Source organism: Mauremys reevesii, linkage group 9 (assembly GCF_016161935.1).
Source record: "Mauremys reevesii isolate NIE-2019 linkage group 9, ASM1616193v1, whole genome shotgun sequence".
Taxonomy (NCBI): domain Eukaryota; kingdom Metazoa; phylum Chordata; order Testudines; family Geoemydidae; genus Mauremys; species Mauremys reevesii.
This window is the reverse complement of record NC_052631.1, coordinates 16,822,434-16,843,566: the sequence shown is the minus strand read 5'-3', so window position 1 is coordinate 16,843,566 and position 21,133 is coordinate 16,822,434. Positions and strand designations below refer to the sequence as shown.

General features: G+C 41.9%; 1 protein-coding gene across 1 annotated transcript in view; it reads left to right on the top strand.

Annotated features, from left to right (window-relative positions):
* Positions 1-21,133, top strand: part of LOC120371988 (multiple epidermal growth factor-like domains protein 6) — a 273,444-nt gene that overhangs the window by 237,905 nt on the left and 14,406 nt on the right. The window contains exons 24-30 of the mRNA XM_039488566.1: positions 3,533-3,661; positions 8,447-8,575; positions 12,758-12,886; positions 12,974-13,102; positions 14,696-14,824; positions 15,731-15,859; positions 17,126-17,257. Coding sequence (XP_039344500.1) covers positions 3,533-3,661; positions 8,447-8,575; positions 12,758-12,886; positions 12,974-13,102; positions 14,696-14,824; positions 15,731-15,859; positions 17,126-17,257 — 906 coding nt within the window. The remainder of the gene's footprint in view (positions 1-3,532; positions 3,662-8,446; positions 8,576-12,757; positions 12,887-12,973; positions 13,103-14,695; positions 14,825-15,730; positions 15,860-17,125; positions 17,258-21,133) is intronic.

The window sequence follows — 21,133 nt, the reverse complement described above, 5'->3', positions numbered from 1 at the left end:
ATTTTCAGTAGTTGGGGAAGGTAGACTCATAGACTTTAAGGTCAGAAGGGACCATTATGATCATCTAGTCTGACCTCCTGCACAATGCAGGCCACAGAATCTCACCCATCCACTTCAATAACAAACCCCTAACCTATGTCTGAGTTATTGAAGTCCTCAAATTGTGGTTTGAAGACCTCAAGCCGCAGAGAACCCTCCAGCAAGTGACCCGGGCCCCATGCTGCAGAGGAAGGCGAAAAACCTCCAGGGCCTCTGCCAATCTGCCCTGGAGGAAAATTCCTTCCCAACCCTAAATATGGCGATTAGTTAAACTCTGAGCATGTGGGCAAGACTCACCAGCCAGCACCCAGGAAAGAATTCCCTGTAGTAACTCAGATCCCACCCCATCTAACATCCCATCACAGACCACTGGGCATCCTTACCTGCTAATAATCAAAGATCAATTGCCAAATTAATTGCCAAAATTAGGCTATCCCATCATACCATCCCCTCCATAAACTTATCAAGCTTAGTCTTAAAGCCAGATATGTCTTTTGCCCCCACTACTCCCCTTGGAAGGCTGTTCCAGAACTTCACTCCTCTAATGGTTAGAAACCTTCAAATCTAAACTTAATTTCAAATCTAAACTTCCTAGTGTCCAGTTTATATCCATTTGTTCTTGTGTCCACATTGGTACTAAGCTTAAATAATTCCTCTCCATCCCTAATATTTATCCCTCTGATATAATTATAAAAAGCAATCATATCCCTCCTCACCCTTCTTTTGGTTAGGCTAAACAAGCCAAGCTCTTTGAGTCTCCTTTCATAGGACAGGTTTTCCATTCCTCGGATCATCCTAGTAGCCCGTCTCTGAACCTGTTCCAGTTTGAATTCATCCTTCTTAAACATGGGAGACCAGAACTGCACACAGTATTCCAGATCAGGTCTCACCAGTGCCTTGTATAACGGTACTAACACCTCCTTATCTTTGCTGGAAATACCTCTCCTGATGCATCCTAAAACGGCATTAGGTTTTTTAATGGCCATATCACATTGGCGGCTCATAGTCATCCTGTGATCAACCAATACTCCGAGGTATTTCTCTCTTGTACGCTGAGTCTTACACACTACTGGAACTTAATAAACAATAATATGCAGTATACAGTGATTCAGTTAAGAGTTGAAACCACATGCCGTAATTTCTACTTTGCAGCTTGATATCGGCTCACCCACCAATGAGAATAAACAGAGGGCTGATTAATACTTCTTGACTGTTTGACACCAATATATGTTCTATTTCCCCATTTATCTGAGACAGCACATGTTTGGAAGGTACAATAAGTCTCAAAGCATCCATGCGACCTTGAAGAAGCTACTGGTTGGACTCACTGAAGAAGAGAATTGCCATTCCACTTGGAGTAAATGAGCCAGTTGCATGAAATCATATGTTCAGAAAACTAAGCTGCCACTGTCAAGTCAAAGTGAGCTTCCCAGAGATTCCAAATCAGACTTTGCACTGTGCTACCACTACTACCTTTTGTCACCAGAGGACTTACATTCACTTTCTATTTTAGTCCACTGATATCTACAGATATTGCACTGGATTTCATTGTATTATAGGCAGGGTAAGTAGCAACACTCTTTTAAAAGACCCCATTTTCAGATCCAGCAGCAGTGGAAGGATTAGATTGAGCCATAAAGCCTGATGGTGAGAAATGGAGGGACTGGCAGGTGGAGGAATAGGAGGTGGGGAGCAGAGCCTGGGAAACTGGGACTGACGGGGCAAGGAGACTGCAATGAGAAGGCCAGCAGGGTGTTGGGTTCTGGGGCTGGTGAGGCAAGAAACAGGAACAAGGAGCCAGGGTATATGGGTGGGAGGTAGGGGGGAAGAGACAGGACTGGGGCAGGGACAGAAGGGATCAGGCTTGGAGGAGAATGGGGGAGAAAGGTCTGTGTCCACTAGAGAACGCACCCCTCCAGAACCTGGAATGGAACACAAGATTCCAGAGGCTCAACATTCCTCTGTTGCCATCTTTGAAACTCACTGGCAAAGTGTGTCGCATCTCCCTCCCTCCCTCATCTCCCTCCAGACAGAGGATAACAACCTCTTATTGCTGTCAGTTACTCAGTTAGCTCATATAGCAGAAGTCTATGCTGTAGATCTAAAGGTTCCAACCATGTTGATGATCTATTCAGTTGTTAGTATGATTCCATATGGTGGAATTTCTGTGGGGGGATTTGTTTGTGCATTGGGTCGTTTCTTCTTTTTTTTTTTTTTAAAGTAGAAAATTGTACACACAAAACTACCGATGGGGAACTGAGGCACAGAGATTAAGGTAAAAAGTGTCCACCAATTTTGGGTGCTCAGTTGAGATGTTTATGTAGAATGATACTGTTATAAGGGTGCTGTCAAATTTGATTCATTAATGTTTGTTAAGCACTCAGAAATTGTATTGATTGGCATCATAGCAAAACTCATGAGAAAATTAGTAATTCTGCATTCAGAGCACGGTTTAAGTGGTGTGCAGTAAGTAAGGCCTACTGCCACACATTGAGCAATGTGGCTAAAACAAAATATTGCATAACTGCTCATTCAGTGTCCATCCAGGCAACCTTAATTCTATCACTTCCTAACTTTTTAGAATTTGACTTTGCAACCTTAGCATTCTTTTAGCATAGTATTTTGCACATAATATGGATAGAGAAACCTCTCGACTACTGAGACAATCGTTGATAGTTTATTCTCCCCATGTCAAGTGTTCCTTATTGGTGCATACATAGCCTGAATCATCAGGTCTACTCTTTCTCACACTCTGCAAGTGTATTTATTGAATCTCTGTGATGCCCTGAAGAGGCCCTGCCACATTTAGTTTCTCTTGGTGTTCTTTGCCCACCAATGTGAATTATCTGCTTCTTCTAGCAAGTTTTTCCTGTAAACACTGAACTGCAATAATATATCATATATTTGTTTTGTAAAACTCTTTAGAAATATGGCAGGTCAGTCAATTGGATCATATGTCCCCAAATCTAAAGATAAGGAGATGGGAAAGGGATAATCTAAACTTTGTGTTATACAGAATTGCCTAACCTCTTGAAATCCACCTTATCTACAAATGCATCTCACATAGAACTGGGAAGTCTTTCCTCTTTTTAGTCTATTCACCTTTTTCTTCACAGCTCCTTTTAATAACAACTGGTTTATGTGATTTCATGTTCATTAGCTCTCTAGTCTTGTGGTTTTGGATGATAGGCTCAGTTGCATTTCCCTGGGTAGGAATCTGTACAACAGTATAATAATCAGGGTACATACACCCCAAATTGTAGGGCATGCACAATAATGGGTCTCGTGTGTGGATTTATTCACTGCTTTTCAGTTTTAACCTTTAATGGGACACAGGCTCCCAAGTATAATTTCAAATTGACTGTATAACTAAAAAGGGCACCAACTAAAACGTTTTCTCATGTACAGAGTTTCCAGAAGCCAAGAGCTGGAATTTGCTGTTTGCCAGACATGGGAACTGCTTTTTAAAAAAACACCTTTTTTCCATTTTTAGCTTGTCCAGGTGGATTTTTTGGACTTGACTGCCACCAGGTGTGTGAATGCAAGAATGCAGCTCACTGCGACCACATCATAGGAACATGCCAGTGCCTCCCTGGATGGATGGGAGCCAAGTGTGACCAATGTACGTATAACAACAATGAGCCCAGCGAAGCTCTGACAAAGTTCACAAAAGCTCATCTTTCTAACTCTAAAAATTGCTCCTGATTAGGTGTAGAAGAACCTAGTAAGTTAGATAGATAAGTCACACTTCTTTCCAGAGATGCCATAAATGGAAACAATGTTTTGGTTGGCATACAAATCATCTGTTATTTCCTTTTACTTCCATTGCAATACATCAAACGTAAGTGTTTCACAGTACGTCCCATTTTGTTTTTGTTTTGTGTCCTGCAATATGTTAACCGAACTTTTCATTTCTATGAAGTGTTAAAGGGCAAAATGTTACTCCCCAGGATTGTTTTGCTATTAGGGTGGAGTGGGGGTAGGTGGTTTTATAATTAATTCTTAGAAATGTCATTTGCAAAAAAGGTAAGTTCCTGGAATTTCACAAACAGTAAGAATGAACTGTCCCACTTAACAAGGCAGGTTTGAGGTGGTTGCTTTGTTTCTGTTTTGAATAGACATTATTACTGGATCTTCTGATAAATCTGCCAGCAAATCTGATGGAAAGTCATTCTTTTCCTTATCTTCATAGCATCATTTGCAGGCATCACTGAGCCTTGGTGTTCGAAAGAATCAGTAATGGCGTTTTCCAAATTAATTTTTTAAGCTTTAATCCTTCAAACACTGAGGATGACTCCTGACCACAGTGACTTCAACAGAGCCAGGATTTCACCCTGAAAGTACAGTATAATCATCCTCTGCAGACAGCACTGTGGCGCTCAGAACAATTTACACTCATCCATAGCAGCATTGCATAATAAATAGATTCTTATTATTTGTGGAGGCCTGTACAGGGCTCCTTAGACCCACAAATGTCATGATTCTCTCTCAGCTATTTAACACACTTATTTGACAAACCATTTTGTCACCCTCCTACAAACTCCAACCACCTTAATTATCAAACCCGACTGCAACTTTTCTAGACATGCACCCTGATTTGACCAACCCTGATTCCAGCCCAATCCCCATAGTGGCCTGCTGTCTTGGGACATGTAACAACCAAACAATCCTGCTACCTCTACCTCTGACCGTATCCCACCTCTTTCCTGCAATTCCCTGTGCACACACAAGCTCACACATCCTCCCTTCTATCTAAAGATCCTCTCCCACAACCTCCCCCATCCCCTGACTCTAGGGACAATGTTGTTGAACCTTTCTGCTGTCCTCCCACCTACTTTCCAAACAATCCCTCAGTGCCACCACCCAGTCTTTTTTCCTTCTACAAACACCTGGACCAGCTATTCCACCTTCGGTTTAATGTATTAAAATTCTTCATGTCATTGGTAATCTCTCTTGCTACCCTGTTTATAGGTTAATGAACTGGCTTTGTGAAATATAGTGCCATTGAAATATGTCTGTGCAGTTTGGGAGCAGAGGTGTTGCTGAGTGGGTGTGTTGCTTGTTTCTTGGTTGCAGTCCATTTACACTGCCCTTCAAAAGATCCACAAAGTTAGCAATCCGTCAGCTTCGCTCTTGACTGCTCTGTAAACTGTATTAAAAATTGGAAGCTTTGTTCTTACATATTTTATTAAATTCAATTAAGAAATGAGGCCCTTTGTCATAGGCCTCACATGTCCCCCTTCATCTTCCTAGCAAAGTCTACTGGGATGACGTAAGAAAGCAACTATTTATTCTCTTACACTGGAACCATTAAAGCTTCATGCTGCTCTTGATTTATCCCTTGTGCTAGTTAAGACACCAAAGGCTTCAAGACTCCTTTTGCCTGCAAAAGGGTAAGGTCAGATAACAATGCACAGGGGTGACCTGTTTCTCCCTTAGCTAAACAATGTATCATCATCTAGTAATGCCTTGTACTACATGGATGACTTTGCAGGTTTGGCCAAAGGTTGCTAATAATTATAACAATAATAATAAACAATGTATGGAAGTGGCCTGTTTCCAGGTCATCTAACCCCAGATATGATTATATTTATATCAGGGCCGCTCTTGACAGCCTTAGTAATGGGGAAGAGGGCTAAGGTTTGGAGGAACCTAACTAAGACAGAAATAGAGTTGATCTGAGACTTAGCAGTATTAAGAGCTGCTGGCATCGGGAAGTCCCAGTGTGCAGATGCGAAAGCTTTCAGAATTGCTGACAAGACAGGATGCAACCTATCTGAAAAGAACATGTAAACAAGGAGGGTTAAATAAATGAGTCTGACTTGTTCTTTCACTGTGCCAAGAGTAGTGGCCTGCAAGACAGTTTGAAATCAAACACTAGCAACATTTACCAGTGTCGATCACTTATTTCCAGAAGTTTAACTTGAGATGCCCAGTTCCCTGAGCAGTGAAGTGGCTGATTCAACTGAGGGATCTTTCAGGTTTCTTTCTAGAAGTTGCTAATATCGGTAACTCAAGGGTTGATTAATCCTGCCTTCTGCCCGTACACAGTGTGGTAGGGGGAAAGGCCCTGGGAAGCTTCTGCCCCACACAGCTCTGCACAAGCAGAATGGCAGGATCCCTCCTACAGCCCAGGACACTGAGTGCATGTCTGGTGAGTGCACCTGCACAGCTTCCACAAAGGATGTGGGATGGTTAGCTAGGCACGTCCAATCAGCTCTAGTGCACATGCTGCCATCAACAGCAAGCACTACACAGTGCTTTGGCCCAGAGAAGCAAGAAGCAAATTGTTAAGCTATCCTGCTCTGAATCTACAAGCTGGCTTTTGCACTGGGTGTGCAGCCAGCTCCATTCTGCCCCCAGGTACTGGTGAGATATTGTCCACCTGTAAATCTTTTTAAACAATGGCACCTATAGAAGAAGAAGAAGAACGTTCTAAGATTTGGATCAATTGTACTGTTTGTCCTACTGCTCCAAACAGTGTAATTCAAGCCTTGCAGAGAGTACTCTGACCCCTGCTCTGCTGGGGGCATTCACAGGTGCCTCCTTGCCTTTGTTCTGTGTTGTGTATTTGTGCTGGCATTTCCTGGAATCTGCTAGCTCTCACAGCTGGAGGAGCAGCATTTGTTTTCAAGCAATGAGATGTTCAGGAGGATGCTGAAAAATAATTCTGGCATCTAGCCACCTAATGTAGTTTGTAAACTAGTATCTTTACACTCCTCATCAAAATAAGAGGAAGAAGAATTCAATTCACTCTGCTCCATCAGTAGAGAAACCTGCAAGCATAGCTTGATAATTTCACTTGCTGTTTCAGTCTTCCAACATTGTAAATCCTCTGCTAAGCAGTATGCCCCAAAGATGAACCAAGAAGGCCTGTATACTCCTAACAAGAGACAGGAATGTTTAATTTTCCTCACCAAGAGTTCCTGCTTTTGTTTTGGAATTTCGAATTCACTGATAAATCCCATCTGTCTCCTAGTAAGCATAACAAGAGATTTGTATGCACGTGATGTAAACTTCACTCTCAGGGTTAATCAACACTAAATCAGGGGACCCAGTAACACCCTTTTACAGCATAATTCTGATTTGTATTGTGGACACCCAATTTAAATTTGTCCCTATAATCAAGGTAAATCTCATTCAGATGGTCTGAGTCTTTAATTTGGTGGCAGATAGGCCTCATCCAAAATGTAGAGTTTAACAACGTTGTAACGGGGTCCCTGGGCTTGGCTACAGTAGTGATACAGATGGGATCTAACTGATTTAAAAATATATATGTTGAAAAGCAGCTACAAGTGAAATGTCATCCATGTAAATCACACTGGGACACTGAAAAGCCTCAGACAAGAAGCTACGGGTTATGAATAGACCAAATGCGTCAACCAGATTCACAACTGAAGTGGGGAAAATTCCATTCTTCCGTTCTCTCTCTCACTGATGAGTCCTTCATGCAATACTACATCTTGATCCCCGAAAGGGCTAGGGATTTTGATGAAAGGTCAAAATGTGGGCCCAGTTCTATGAGATGTTATGTGCCAAAGTTAATGGGAGCAAAGGACACATGGCATTTCACAGGATCAGACCCTTTTATTTTCTCTTGTGAAGAATGCAGATGGTGTTTGTTATCTCTGGAAAAACAAGTGTGACAGCATAGAATTAAAGCCTCCATTAAGACAAAGACAACAACTATCTTATTCTTTTATCTTGGCCATCTATAAGGACATTCCTGCTTTTCTTCCTTAAAATACCTTGAGTGATACTCTAGAAAGCAAAGTGACAATATACTCCATTTACTGCCATTTAAAGACAGACGGAGCCATGACAATGAAGACAGCAGAAATCTTGTAATGCCATTTTGTTCATGGGAGGCAACACCGGTAGAGGACAAAATGGAGCTGAATGGATACAGGGTTAAGTTTTCAATTGGGAGCCAGCTGCTTACCCAATGTGATAAAACTATCACTGCTTTCTGAGCAAAGAATAAGGCTTTGGGTGAGCTAAAGCATCGAACTGTGAAAAATGAACAAGGAAAACAATGAAGTTGTCAGTTCTCTTACCAGGTTGCAAATAAATAACCAGCCTGTCAAGCTGGCTGTTCTGCTGGACCATTAGTTTAAGACAAAGACATTCCAAGGTACAGGAGAATGACAGATGATATATCACCCAAGTGATTTGAGTCTTTGATAAAAATCTGTTCAGACTGCGTTGATACGTATTTTTAAGCCTGCATTATTTAGTGTCAGGCCTGGTTAATATATGAACTTATGCATCAGTATGATATGAACAGTGTTTCATAAGAAGCCAATTTCTTACTGATTTCCCTTGAATTGGGTTATGTCTGAATTTTGCTCTGTATGATGCCTCCTTTGATGTGTTGTAATTGCACTTTATGGTCCTCTCTTTGCAGCCTGCCAGGGTGACAGTTATGGGGAAGGCTGCAGTCATGCTTGTAATTGTCACAATGGAGCGCGCTGTGATCATGTAACTGGGATGTGTATTTGCGCAGCAGGATGGAGAGGAGCTACCTGCCAGCAAGGTGCAGGAGAACTTACCGGTAACTTCTGTTGCAAGAAGATGACAGAAGGAGAAAACAAAACTTCTTACTCAGGGATTTTGATTAGTATTTCAATTGCCAGCTTTGTACTTTACTTTATCAAATGGCTTTTGAGCAAAAGAAGATAAAATAGAAATATTGTCCCAACCCACTGGCTGATGTCTGCAAAGTTGGCCAGGGACGTAGCCACACAAACCCCCGTTTGTGGAAATTCTGTATGTTTTTTGCAGAACATCTTAAAGTTAGTTTCCACTATAGGTATTCAGTGTATCCTGCCTTAAGCAAAGGGACAGACAAATACTGGTCTTTTAGAAACTGATTTATGCTTATAGCAATTTATACAGGTGATTACTGAATAAGGGTGGTCTTTGGTACAGGCTTTACTGTATGGTAATTAAACATATGTACAAATGGGTCACACAGTCTGTAAAAAATAATGTTCTGTTTGAGAGACAGAACCATTTTAAGTTCAGGTTGTCCTATATCTACTAATATTTATTAAGTGTGTGGGCAGCTAGGAGAAGTCTGCACATACATGGTACAGTATTATTATTTATTATTTATATTATCATAGAATTTAGGCCTGGACCAGGACCCCATTGTCTAAGGTACCATACAAGCACAAAACAGTAGATGCTGAAACCAGGAGTACAAAGTGAAGGGTACAGTAGGGAGTTCCAGGGAATAGCTGATTTGGCTAAGAGGGATAAAATATCCCAGAATGTAGTAAGACAGAAAACCTGCCATCTTTGAAAATTAAAATGAAATAAAAAATAATCCAGGCAACATCAAATATTTATCCAATTTACCCCCTTTGGACCTATTTCAATTTAAAAACGGAAGGTTTGGATTGTCTAGATAAGTGATCCGGAACCAGCAATGTAGCCTGTGCTCTCATCCCAGTGTAGCAGTTATCTTCCTACAAATTGCTAGTTTGTGGTTGCTCCTTACACAATAAGCTAAATCTAGGATTGAATTTCGTCACTGGGAGCTTTGCCATTCACTTTGGAATTGCTAATTGAACAAATCTGCAGCAAAATGGTAGCTATTTGTATTTTAGGGAAGTCTGAAAACACCTTTTAAAATCTAAGGACAAAAGGACTTTCCACATGCTTATGATTTCCATGGGAGAGGGGAATATAGACACACAAGTCTTTCCCTCATACTGATGGGTACAATATTGGCTGAAATGTGAAGTTTCTCTTAAGGAAATAGCCTCAAATACTAGAGGGTTTTTGGTTGTTTTCGTTTTGTTTTAATTAACTGTAAATCAATCACTTTTTCAGTCTGAAAGACCCTATATCAAACCAGGGCCGCCCAGAGGATTCCGGGGGCCCGGGGTCTTCGGTGGCGGGGGGCCCTTTCGTTCCTGGACCCGCCGCCGAAGTGCCCCGAAGACCCGCGGCAGGGGCCCCTGCCGAATTACCGCCGGCGGGACCCGCCGCCAAGCGCAGCCTGGTCTTCGGCGGTAATTCGGCGGCGGGGGGGCCCCCGCCGCGGGTCTTCAGGGCACTTCGGCAGCGGGTCCCGGAACGGAAGGGCCCCCCGCCGCCGAATTACCGCCGAAGACCGGGCTGCGCTTCGGCGGCGGGTCCCGCTCCGTCTTCGGCAGTAATTCGCCAGCGGGGGGTCCTTCCGCCCCGGAGCGGAAGGACCCCCCGCCGGCGAAGACCGGGAGCGGCGGAAGCTCCTGCGCCCGGCCGCACAAGAGTTTGCCGGGCACCCCGGAGCGAGTGAGGGACCCCGCTCCAGGGGCCCCGAAAAACTCTGGTGGGGGCCCCCGTGGGGCTCGGGGCCTGGGGCAAATTGCCCCTCTTGCCCCCCCCGGGCGGCCCTGTATCAAACTACATATTTTCAGACACAAATGGTTCCTTTGTATTATGGTGCATTGTGGATTCTTCTGTGTGTTTGGTTTCTCTGATAATTTGATCATCTGGGGAAGGCAGGGGGAGGGAAGGGACTGTTGGGTAAGTGTCCTCCTCTAGTGACTGGTCCATTTGGTGACCTAGAACCTACTACTGCTAGCAATTTATGGAGTTATCACTTGAGCACAAGCCTCTGCCCTTTGAGCTAAAGTTCCCAAGTGCTAGTTCCAGTACCCATAGTGAGGAATTCATTATACGTACTTCTTTAAATTAAAAATAGGCAAGCTATAGAATATCATCAGCCTGCTGTGGATAGAAAGATGTAATCATTATAAAATTGTGTATCATACAAAGTAACCATTAAAAAGTGGAACCAGTACATAGCCTCCTAATTATTGAGAAAGCTGTGAAGAATCAAGCTCTTGCTATCATAGGTGAGGATGGGAAAAACTAGAGATCATTGGGACACAGTATACCAGGGTACAAAATATATCGGAAGGCCAAAACAGGTCCTGCTAGTGGGGGAGTGGCACTATATGTGAAAGAAAGTGTAAAATCAAATGAAGTAAAAATCTTAAATGAACCAAACTGTACCATGGAATCTCTATGGATAGTAGTTCCATGTATGAATAATAAGAATATAGCACTAGGGATATATTACTGACTACCAGACCAGGATGGTGGTAGTGACTGTGAAATGCTCAGAGAGATTAAAGAGACTATTAAAATAAAAAACTAAATAATAATGGGGGAATTCAACTATCCCCATATTGACTGGGTACATGTCACCTCAGGAAGGGATGCAGAGATAAAGTTTCTTGACGCCTTAAATGACTGCTTCTTGGAGCAGCTAGTCCTGGAACCCACAAGGGGAGAGGCAATTCTTGATTTTAGTCTTAAGTGGAGCACAGGATCTGGTCCAAGAGGTGAATATAGCTGGACTGCTTGGTATTAGTGACCATAATACAATTCAATGTAACATCTCTGTAACATCACAGCAGCCCAACACTGTGTCATTTAATTTCAGAAAGGGGAACTACACAAAAATGAGGAGGCTAGTTAAACAGAAATTAAAAGGTACAGCGCCAAAAGTGAAATCCCTGCAAGCTGCATGGAAACTTTTTAAAGATGCCATAATAGAGGCTCAACTTAAATGTATACCCCAAATTAAAAAACATAGTAAGAGAATGAAAAAAGAGCCACCATGGTTAAACAACAAAGTAAAAGAAGCAGTGAGAGGCAAAAAGGCATCCTTTAAAAAGTGGAAGTTAAATCCTAGTGAGGAAAATAGAAAGGAGCATAAACTCTAGCAAATGAAGTATAAAAATATAATTAGGAAGGCCAAAAAAGAAATTTGAAGAACAGCTAGCCAAAAACTCAAAAAGTAATAGCAAAAAACGTTTTTAGTACATCAGAAGCAGGAAGCCACATAGATGAACATAATGTATTAGGAAAAAGTGAACATAGTTTTTGTAAAGGGAAATCATGCCTCACCTATATATAGGTTTTCAGAAAGCCTTTGACAAGGTCCCTCACTAAAGGTTCTTAAGCAAAATAAGCTGAGAAGATCCTCTCATGGATTGGTGGCTGGTTAAAAGATAGGAAACAAAGGATAGGAATAAATGGTCAGTTTTCAGAATGAAGAAAGGTAAATAGTGGTGTCCCCCGGGGTCTGTACTGGGCCCAGTCCTATTCAACATATTCATAAATGATCTGGAAAAAGGGGTAAACAATGAGGTGGCAAAATTTGCAGATGATACAAAACTACTCAAGATAGTTAAGTCCCAGGCAGACTGTGAAGAGTTACAAAAGGATCTCTCAAAACTGGGTGACTGGGCAACAAAATGGCAGATGAAATTCAGTGTTGATAAATGCAAAGTAATGCACATTGGAAAGCATCATCCCCATTGTACATATAAAATGATGGAGTCTAAACACTTACATTTAATGTCAAAGCTTCCTTGTGAAATAATCTGTAAGAAAAGGAACCCTTTGCCAGAGGATGTTGTGAAGGCCAAGACTATAACAGGGTTAAAAAAAGAACTAGATAAATTCATGGAAGATAGGTCCATCAACGGCTATTAGCCAGGATGGGCAGGGATGGTGTCTCTAGCCTCTATTTGCCAGAAGCTGGGAATGGGCAACAGGAAATGGATCACTTGATGATTACTGTTCTGTTCATTCCCTCTGGGGCACCTGGTATTGGACACTGTCGGAAGACAGGATACTGGGTTAGATGGACTTTTGGTCTGACCCAATATGGCAATTCTTACGTTCTTATGTTAAATTTTGTTTACAGCCTGTCCTTCTGGTTTATATGGCATGAACTGTTTGCAGCACTGCATCTGTCGCAATCAGGCTGTGTGTGATCATGTAACTGGACAATGCATTTGTCCCAAAGGTTGGACTGGTATAGCCTGTGAATTTGGTGAGTTCCATCATGTTCTCCATTTGCTTTGGCTGGACCTTTCATTCACTTATGATTCTGATAAAATTCTGCCCTGATTGATTTCAGAGTGTGAGGATGGGAAGTATGGAGAGAGCTATGAGGAGAACTGTAGCTGTGGCAATGGTGGAATTTGTGACCGACATTCAGGGAAATGCAACTGCCATCCAGGATGGATTGGGGACCAGTGCAATGTTGGTAGGAAGGCTAATTTCTTTTATTTGACTGATTGTAAAGCTCGATTCTATAATAAGCATCTTATTAATTAATGTTTCCTGTATTTTTATTAATCATTCTATAGCTGTGGCTATCCATTTCAACTCCCAAGGGTCTCTGTTTCACTTGCATTGACTCCTCTGTCTGGAACTCCCTCCACGACATTGAGTCACTTTCTATCCTTCGATTTGATCTTAATACTTTTCATTCTGCAGAGCACTGGAGCTAGCTAATGGTTAGAAAGGAAGGCTGGTGCAGTGGTTAGGGTGCTAGGGTGCTAGGCTAGGGATTGGGAGACCTGGGTTCAATTCTCTGTATGACCTTGGGCAAGTCACTTAATCTCTCTGCTCAAAAAAGAATGGGGCACTTCCCTGTTTCACAGGGGTGATATGATGAACAATATATAAAAGCCTGTGAGGTGCTCAGATATAATAATGGGAGCCATATAAGTCCCTTAGAAACACAGAATTTAGGACTGAATGTCCAGAAATTTGGGCTGTATTTCAAGTTCTGCCATCCACTTGCTTTATGATCTTGGACAAGTCACAACTGGACTGTTTTTTCTATAAGTGCTGAGAATCTACAAGTTTCATTTGTTAGTGGGAGTCATAGGAATCTTTGAAATTCTGACCTTTCACTTCCTCACATGGGCAGCAAGTTCTATGGGCCCATGGTGCCTGGGCACCATGAATATTCCTGGCCCGGGGCCTGGCTCCAGCAATGTCTGAGACCGGGTCTCTCCCTCGGCCCCACCTTCCGGCCCGGGTGTCCCCGCCTCCGCGTTCCCCCGGGCTATTTAAAACAGCCCGGGGTCCCCACTCACCACTGGCAGCGTAGCTGAGCTGAGAGGCTTCCTGCCTGCTCCATGTGGCTGCTGCCCCCCACCCCCGCCCCGCCCCGCAGCGCCAGGTGCGGTGGGTCTGTGCCCTGCCCCAAGTATCCCTGCGGCCAATAAGAAGCTGAGAGGCAATACCTGGGGGTAGCAGCACATGGAGACTCCCAGCCCGCACCCCAATCCCCTGCCCCAGCCCAGGGCCTGCACCCAGACCTCCTTCCCTCACCCAAACTCCCTCCCAGAGCCTTAGGAGGTGGGGTGGAGTTTTTTGGGGGATGGAGGGTTTTTTGGGGGGGGGGAGAGTTCTGGGCACCACCAACATTTCTACAAACCTGCCACCCCTGCTTCCTCATGCCTCAGTTTCCCATTAGCAACCTTGTAAAGTCCTTGAGATGATAAGCACAACTTACTATGATTATTAACACAGTATGTTGTTGTTCAGTGTGTAGTGTATTGCCATCATTATACAATCCATTGTGATCTCTAGGATTCCAGATTACTGCCATTTTGCAAACTTTCGTGTGCATAGTCATTAGCATTCAGGATTGAATATAACTATTTTAAATATGCTAAATATACTCTCTTCAAATGATAAATTCAGTGCCTCTATCAACTATTCATCATCCCAAGCTGTCCAAGAAGATAAATATTGGCTTATTTGTCAGTGGCTGATGGCTTTCACATCAGCTTTCTGTAGACCAGAAGGAACCATTATTCTGCTTATCTAATTTTCCTCTCAGCCTGTCCCTCTGGATTCTTCGGAGAGCAGTGTGAGGGACGGTGTGACTGTGAGCACAGCTCTTCCTGCCACCATCAGAGTGGAGTGTGTCGCTGTGAAAAAGGATGGCGAGGAAAACGATGCGACAAACGTGAGTTTCTGCTGAGAGTACAACCAAGAAATCTACCTAGTATTGTGTCTGCTCCATTAAGCCCCTCATCCTGCAATAACAACATTAAGCCCTGGCATGATCTCACTGAAATCAATGGGAGTTGAGGGCACTCAGTGCTTCCCAGAATTAAGCCTTAAGGAGTACTTTTTGGTAGGCTGTGGTAGTTTTCTCCTTCTCCACAGGTCAAACTGGAGTTGCCCATTAGCAGATTGTCTTCATGATGATGATCTACATTGTGTCCCTTCAGTTTCTTTCATGTTAATCGCTGTCAGTCTCTAGGCCTTTCAGACCTGTATATTTCATGACACATGCAGTTTTTCATAAAAATAAATTTTTAAATGTCACATTGAAGAATTTCTCTAGTGTCCCCAGAAAAGAGAAAATGACAAAATTCTGACACCAGGTGCTATAAACCCCAAGATTTTATCTTGCAAAAACAAGAAGTATTCAAAGTATAATTAAGACCCGACTTGGTGTCTTTATATTTTTACTTGTAGTTCTTGATGACAACGTCACATGAAGTTTTCTTCTGTGCAGCATAATAAGGTACACATTGAAGGGAACGATCATGAGTGAAATCCTGGCCCCCCTTGAAATCAATGGGATTCTTGTCATTGATTTCAAATGGCCAGGATTGCATTGATTGTGGCTTGGAATTCATCTCCTACCTCTGGAACTAATGTAACATTTGAACAACAGAAATAAACAGGCGTTACTATTCTCCCAGGGAGGTAGTCTTCTTGGAAGCACCAGTATTCTTCATATATATTTGCTGGTTAGAGCATGAAATCCTGGGCTTCCATTGCAGTCAAGGGCCGAACGTGGCCTTTAGATTCTAAGCCCTTCTGCAATCTGTTCTAATGAAAATTGGTTTGGTTATTCCAGCTTGCTTGCCTGGTTACTATGGCAATTACTGCACCAAGCGTTGCAACTGCCCTTCAGGAACCCCTTGTTACCATGTGACTGGAGAGTGTGGCTGCCCTCAAGGATTCACTGGCTATGGCTGTGAAAAAAGTAAGTTATTATAAAAGCATGTGACTAATTGCCCCTTGAAAAAAACCTACAGGGGATTGATTCATTTATTAAATAACTGAACAGTTGATTTAATCAACCTCTGAAGGAGTAAGGACTGCTAGAACACTGCATTAATAAAAGTGGACTAGAGCTTGAAAGCTGAATATAGATTTTCTGCTTGCAGATTGCAAGAGCAAGCAGGGGGACAAAACTCAGCAAAACTGGCACAGGGAAGTGTCCAGTCCACCTGAGGATTCTGTCCCTCCAGGGGGCAGGCAGTATTCCCACCTCTGCCTTCCATTGGTGTTCTGTGGGAGAACAGCTTCTGTTCTTGGCTGCCGGAGCACCAGAAAATTATATTTTTATTATAATCATTATTTATTATTGTCAGTGGCAAGAACCACATCCATTCTGGGGTTATCTTTAAAGACAAACTGGATTTACTTTGTGCTCCAAGCTCTATGATTCTTATTTTGCTTTTTCTTAATGCAAAATTTCAGAAACCTGTTGTCTGAGCATAATTTTTACTATTAAAAAGATCTGATTATTGAAATTTTAGTCAGCTCCTGTTCGGATCTGTAAGACTGTAAGCTTTTGGGGCAGGGACTGCCTGTTTCTTGTATGTGTATATACAGTGTGTGGCACAATGGGATGTTAACCCCAATCAGTGGCAGTGGGTGCTAAGTAATAAAAATAATGATAAATAACTATAACAACCACCACAGCTTTATTCAAGTTGCTTTTGCTGTACCAATTTATATCACCTGAGAATTTGGCCTGATATTTCTCCGACGGTGCTCAGATAGTGTGGTGCACACCAACATAAGAACCTAGATCTAAACAGTCAGAAAAATGTAGGCAGCATGGCTGACAAGTGACAAAATGCAACATGTACAAACGTTTGTGCTAAAGCAACCTTGAAAGTTTAAACTATTTACACAAGGGAAAATGTCTTTATCCATACACATGGTCCCTCATGAGTTATACTGTTATTTTAGTCGATTTTACCTGACATCACACTATGATTTTCTTTAGTGACAAGAAAATTGCAGCTGGCCCTTGGCAGTTGGGCATAAATTGACTGAACAAAACAAAATCAAACAGTGAAGTAATCCCCAAGTAAATTTAATAAAACTAGAGTCCCAGAGGGCAGCATACTTCTGTAGGCAGTGGTTTTATTTAATAAATTTTAGCCTGCTCTTTGTTTGAGTGCTATATTTACCAAGACAAATTTAATTCATTGGTTTACATTTCCTCTTCCCTCAGCTTGTCCACCAGGCACATATGGTAAGAACTGTAACCAACTATGTCAGTGCTCTGCAGAGAATGAGGAATGTCACCCAGCGACAGGCAAATGCACCTGCCGACCAGGTTATTATGGAATCCACTGTGACCTGAGTATGTATAATTCTTGCTTCATTCCAGTTTTTTTTAAAAGTAGGTGATGGGATACCTAATCCTTTGAGGCCAGATTCTGACACTCCTACTCATATTTAGTAACACCTGCAGCCTGGAAGGTATTAAGTCCTTCTCACTGAGAGTAAGAGGAGTCAAATTTGACCCTTAATTATTGTACTTTTTTTTTTGTTGGGATCTTGATTTTTTTCTAGAGACAAATGTTTCACAATTTTCTGAAGTCATTTTTACTCCAGACCCCTCTGTGAAATGTGACATGAACACACATCCACCTCTAACCTCCAGCAACACATGTGTATTGTGTAGCTCTCGCCTCTCAAAATACCAAAGCCAGAGTGCTTCCCGAAAGCTCTGAGTGCTAAACTAAGGACAAATGGTTGTTATAAAACAGGCTGCAATTGGCAATAAATCTAAAGTGATTCATAAAGTCAGTTAAGTTGCACAGCCTTCTGAGGAACAATCAAATTAAACAGATTGTTATGGATTGGAAAAGGGTGACTAGTTTAAAAGACAAAATGCCAATTCGGTGAGCATTCCATCATAAAAAAATATATTCCCAGACCCACATGTCTCAGACTGATACTTTAGACAACAGTAAAGTAGCTTGTGGAGGAATGTGATGACTGATGGGAAACATGCACTGAAGTGACTAAAAAGGAGACAGTTAATCACTTTTTAGTTACAGCTTTAATTTTGTTTTTGCTCTTCATGGTGTGTATAAAAAGGAAAATAAAGCATCTTCACACTTCAAGCTCAGGTCTTTCTCTCTTTGGAAAACTTTTTTTTTTTCCTTTCTCTCTCTTTCTTCAGAATCCTGCATGGCTCCTTTTGGTTTGCTTCCCTTTTTGGCAGCAGTTTCAATGCTGATGTCAGCGGCCATGTGTGCAAGTCCAGGAACAGTTAAACACTGTGCTTCGCTACTGGAGTAGAAACAGATTAGGGGGCTCATACTATCATCATGTTATCACGGGTTATATTTAAAAAGAAGTAGAAATGCTGTGTCTGATTCTCCCCCTATTTACATCAGTCGTACACCAGTGTGACTCCACTGTCTTCTGATTCAAACCAGTGTAAATGAGATCAGAGTCAGGCCCTTGAAATCTGAAGTACATCTCCCACCAGATTAATAAATGTTCAGATAAAGTAACATTTTGGGCCTTAGTTACTTGCCCGTGTCTTTTTAAATATATTGATCTATAGCATAATACGCAAGATCATAGTATCTTAGCTTTTATTAGTCATTATATAGATGCACAAGGACCAAACATAGGCAAACTCCCATTAATTTCAGTGGAGCTTCCCAGAGTAAAAATTGAGTAAGAACCTCTGGACTGGGCCTTGGAATAAGAAAATTAGGACAGTAAAAGTTGCACCATTGCCATGATTTAAGGGAAGAAGTTACAGGGTAAAATCCTGGCCTCACTGAAGTTGATGAGAGTTTTGGCATTGACTTCAGTAGGCCCAGGACTTCATCCAAAGTGTATAAGGCTTGTGCCTTTCTGGTGCTGAGTGCCCTCATAGGAACTGAAGTTGCACAATATCTATTTTCAATGAATAGATCTTGTTTTCTTTAATTTTCTGCCTAGAGAAATAAGAGGATCACTGGGATATATGGATTCATACAGAAAAAATGACTGTATTGCATCTCAATTTTGCTTCTGTTTTATACCCTTGCTCAGTAGCTTTCACCAATCAGTGGCAAATGGTAGGAGTATAACCAGATTATTTTAAAGTTAGTGTATTTTTAGTTTTGGGGATCAATGCTGCAAGAGAACTAGGGCCTGCCTCTGATCTAATACCATCTTTGCACGGGGATAGCACCATTACTCTGGTAGAAATACTCCTGCTTCAAACTGGGATAGCTGAGAAGAGAATCAGGCCTATTCTATCCCATGCTGAAGAAGCTTTCAGTATGCTACTGAAACTGGACTCAGTGTAGGAAGCCGCTCCCAAAGAAGTCAAGTTGGCCTTAGTCCAGTCAACATGTGGTTGGATACTGCTGGAAACAGTTTCTGGCAACAACTGCTATACTTATAATACTGTGAAAAAAGGTTCAAGAAAATATCCATAAAAGGTGTAGCTGGCTGGGAAACTGAGGTTCCAGCAGCCAAGAGCAATTGGACTTCTATGTTCTTAAGTTTGGAGTAGAGAATTGAAATAGTCTTTTGGCTAGGTACAGAGGAAGCAGATAAACTAGCAATTGAATCCCATCCATTAGCCATAACTCTGTGGATGGGCAAATCTGCCTGAATATGGTAAAATTAGAAAAAGACAAATGGCTCTAGTGGATAGAAAAAACACACTGCCACTCTGTGTTATTTACAGATGTATTTGAGCCTGGTGAACTTTCAGCCGGGAAGACCATCTTCATCAGCCCAACTACTAATGACCAGCCTTAAAGCTATAGGTAATGGGACACTTCAAGGCTATGTCTGTACTGCATCTGGAAACAAGCCACCCAGCTCGAGTCCACAGAGTTGTGTCAGTGGGGCTCGTGTGAGCACACTAAAAGTAGCTAGATAGTCGTTACAGCTTGGGCCGGTGCTTGGGCTTTCAAGCCCCAGGCTTGAGACCCTGAGTTCCAGCCCGACCCACAACATCTACACGGCTAGTGCAAGACCTGTTAGCTTAGTGGACTCGGGCTGAGATGCTAACTCTCAGATGCAAGTAGACATCCTCAACAGATGCAGTTAATATTGGTAAGGAAAGCCCTAGTATATACTGTTGGTACAAAATAATCTAGGAACATGAATTCCGGATTAACTCTGGATTTAGGATTAGAATAAAGAATTTAGCTCATGTGGCAAAACTAACCCACGCCAGAAGGAATCGATCAGGAAATGATTTAGAAATCTGGCTGCTGTTCTTGCAGTTCTCAGAAGAGCATAACTCTGATGTACAGGAAACTGTTAAATTAGAAAATGTCTTTATTAGATAACTGGTGGTTATAAACTAAACTTCTTTGTGGATGCACAGCCTACTTAAATGGCAAGATTCTGTGTAAATTGCCCTGGGTGTCTGCATATAAGCCTCCTGGAAAGTAGTAACAGATGAGAACAGCTTGTTGATAATTATGTTGAATGTTGAAGCAGATGTGTTTGCACTGCTTGTGTTGCTCCCTGTTGAACTGAAATAAATAAGAAGTTAAAAGGATAAGTAAATTGGGAAGGGAAGAATTACATGTATTACTGGAACCACTTCCAGTCATGGAAGAAACCTTGTCAGCCTGAACTGAGAAACAATCCTGAAATCTGTGCCAGAGAGGAAAAAAATGTAGTTGGGTGAGTGAAGCAGAATAAAAAGGAAAAAAGCCAAATAAAGACCAAAAGGAAGTAGGGAAGGTTAAAAAGAAACTCACTGAAAAAGAGGCTAAATGAAATCATCATACTGAGGATGTCTTCTTGACACTGTTTCTTATTGGATATTAAAAGAACATTATAGGGGTCTCTCTGACACCAGGAATTTACATTTCACTGTGTACGTGAAGTTACAAAATATATTCTGTAAAATCTGCAGTATGTGTGTGGGTATGTGTTATTATACCCAAGTAGGGAGAGATGTTGATTTAACTCTCAGATTTGCTCTTCCAGTGGATAGGAGGAGGTAGTCTCAATGTATTGAGTAAAAAGAACTCGTGGAACAAAAGAGTATCTATATTCTGTAAATACATATGTCCATTTAGTACAGTTAATCTGGTATCCTTGGATAGCAGCCAATAGCCAATGTTATTTTTAAAAGACATCCCAATTGCATTCGCTCTGTTCTGAGATGCTGTATAGAACAGTTCAGAGGAGACAAGAATTTCTTCTCCATCCACACAAATCATGAAGAAAGAGAGCGAATTATTAACATCCATAA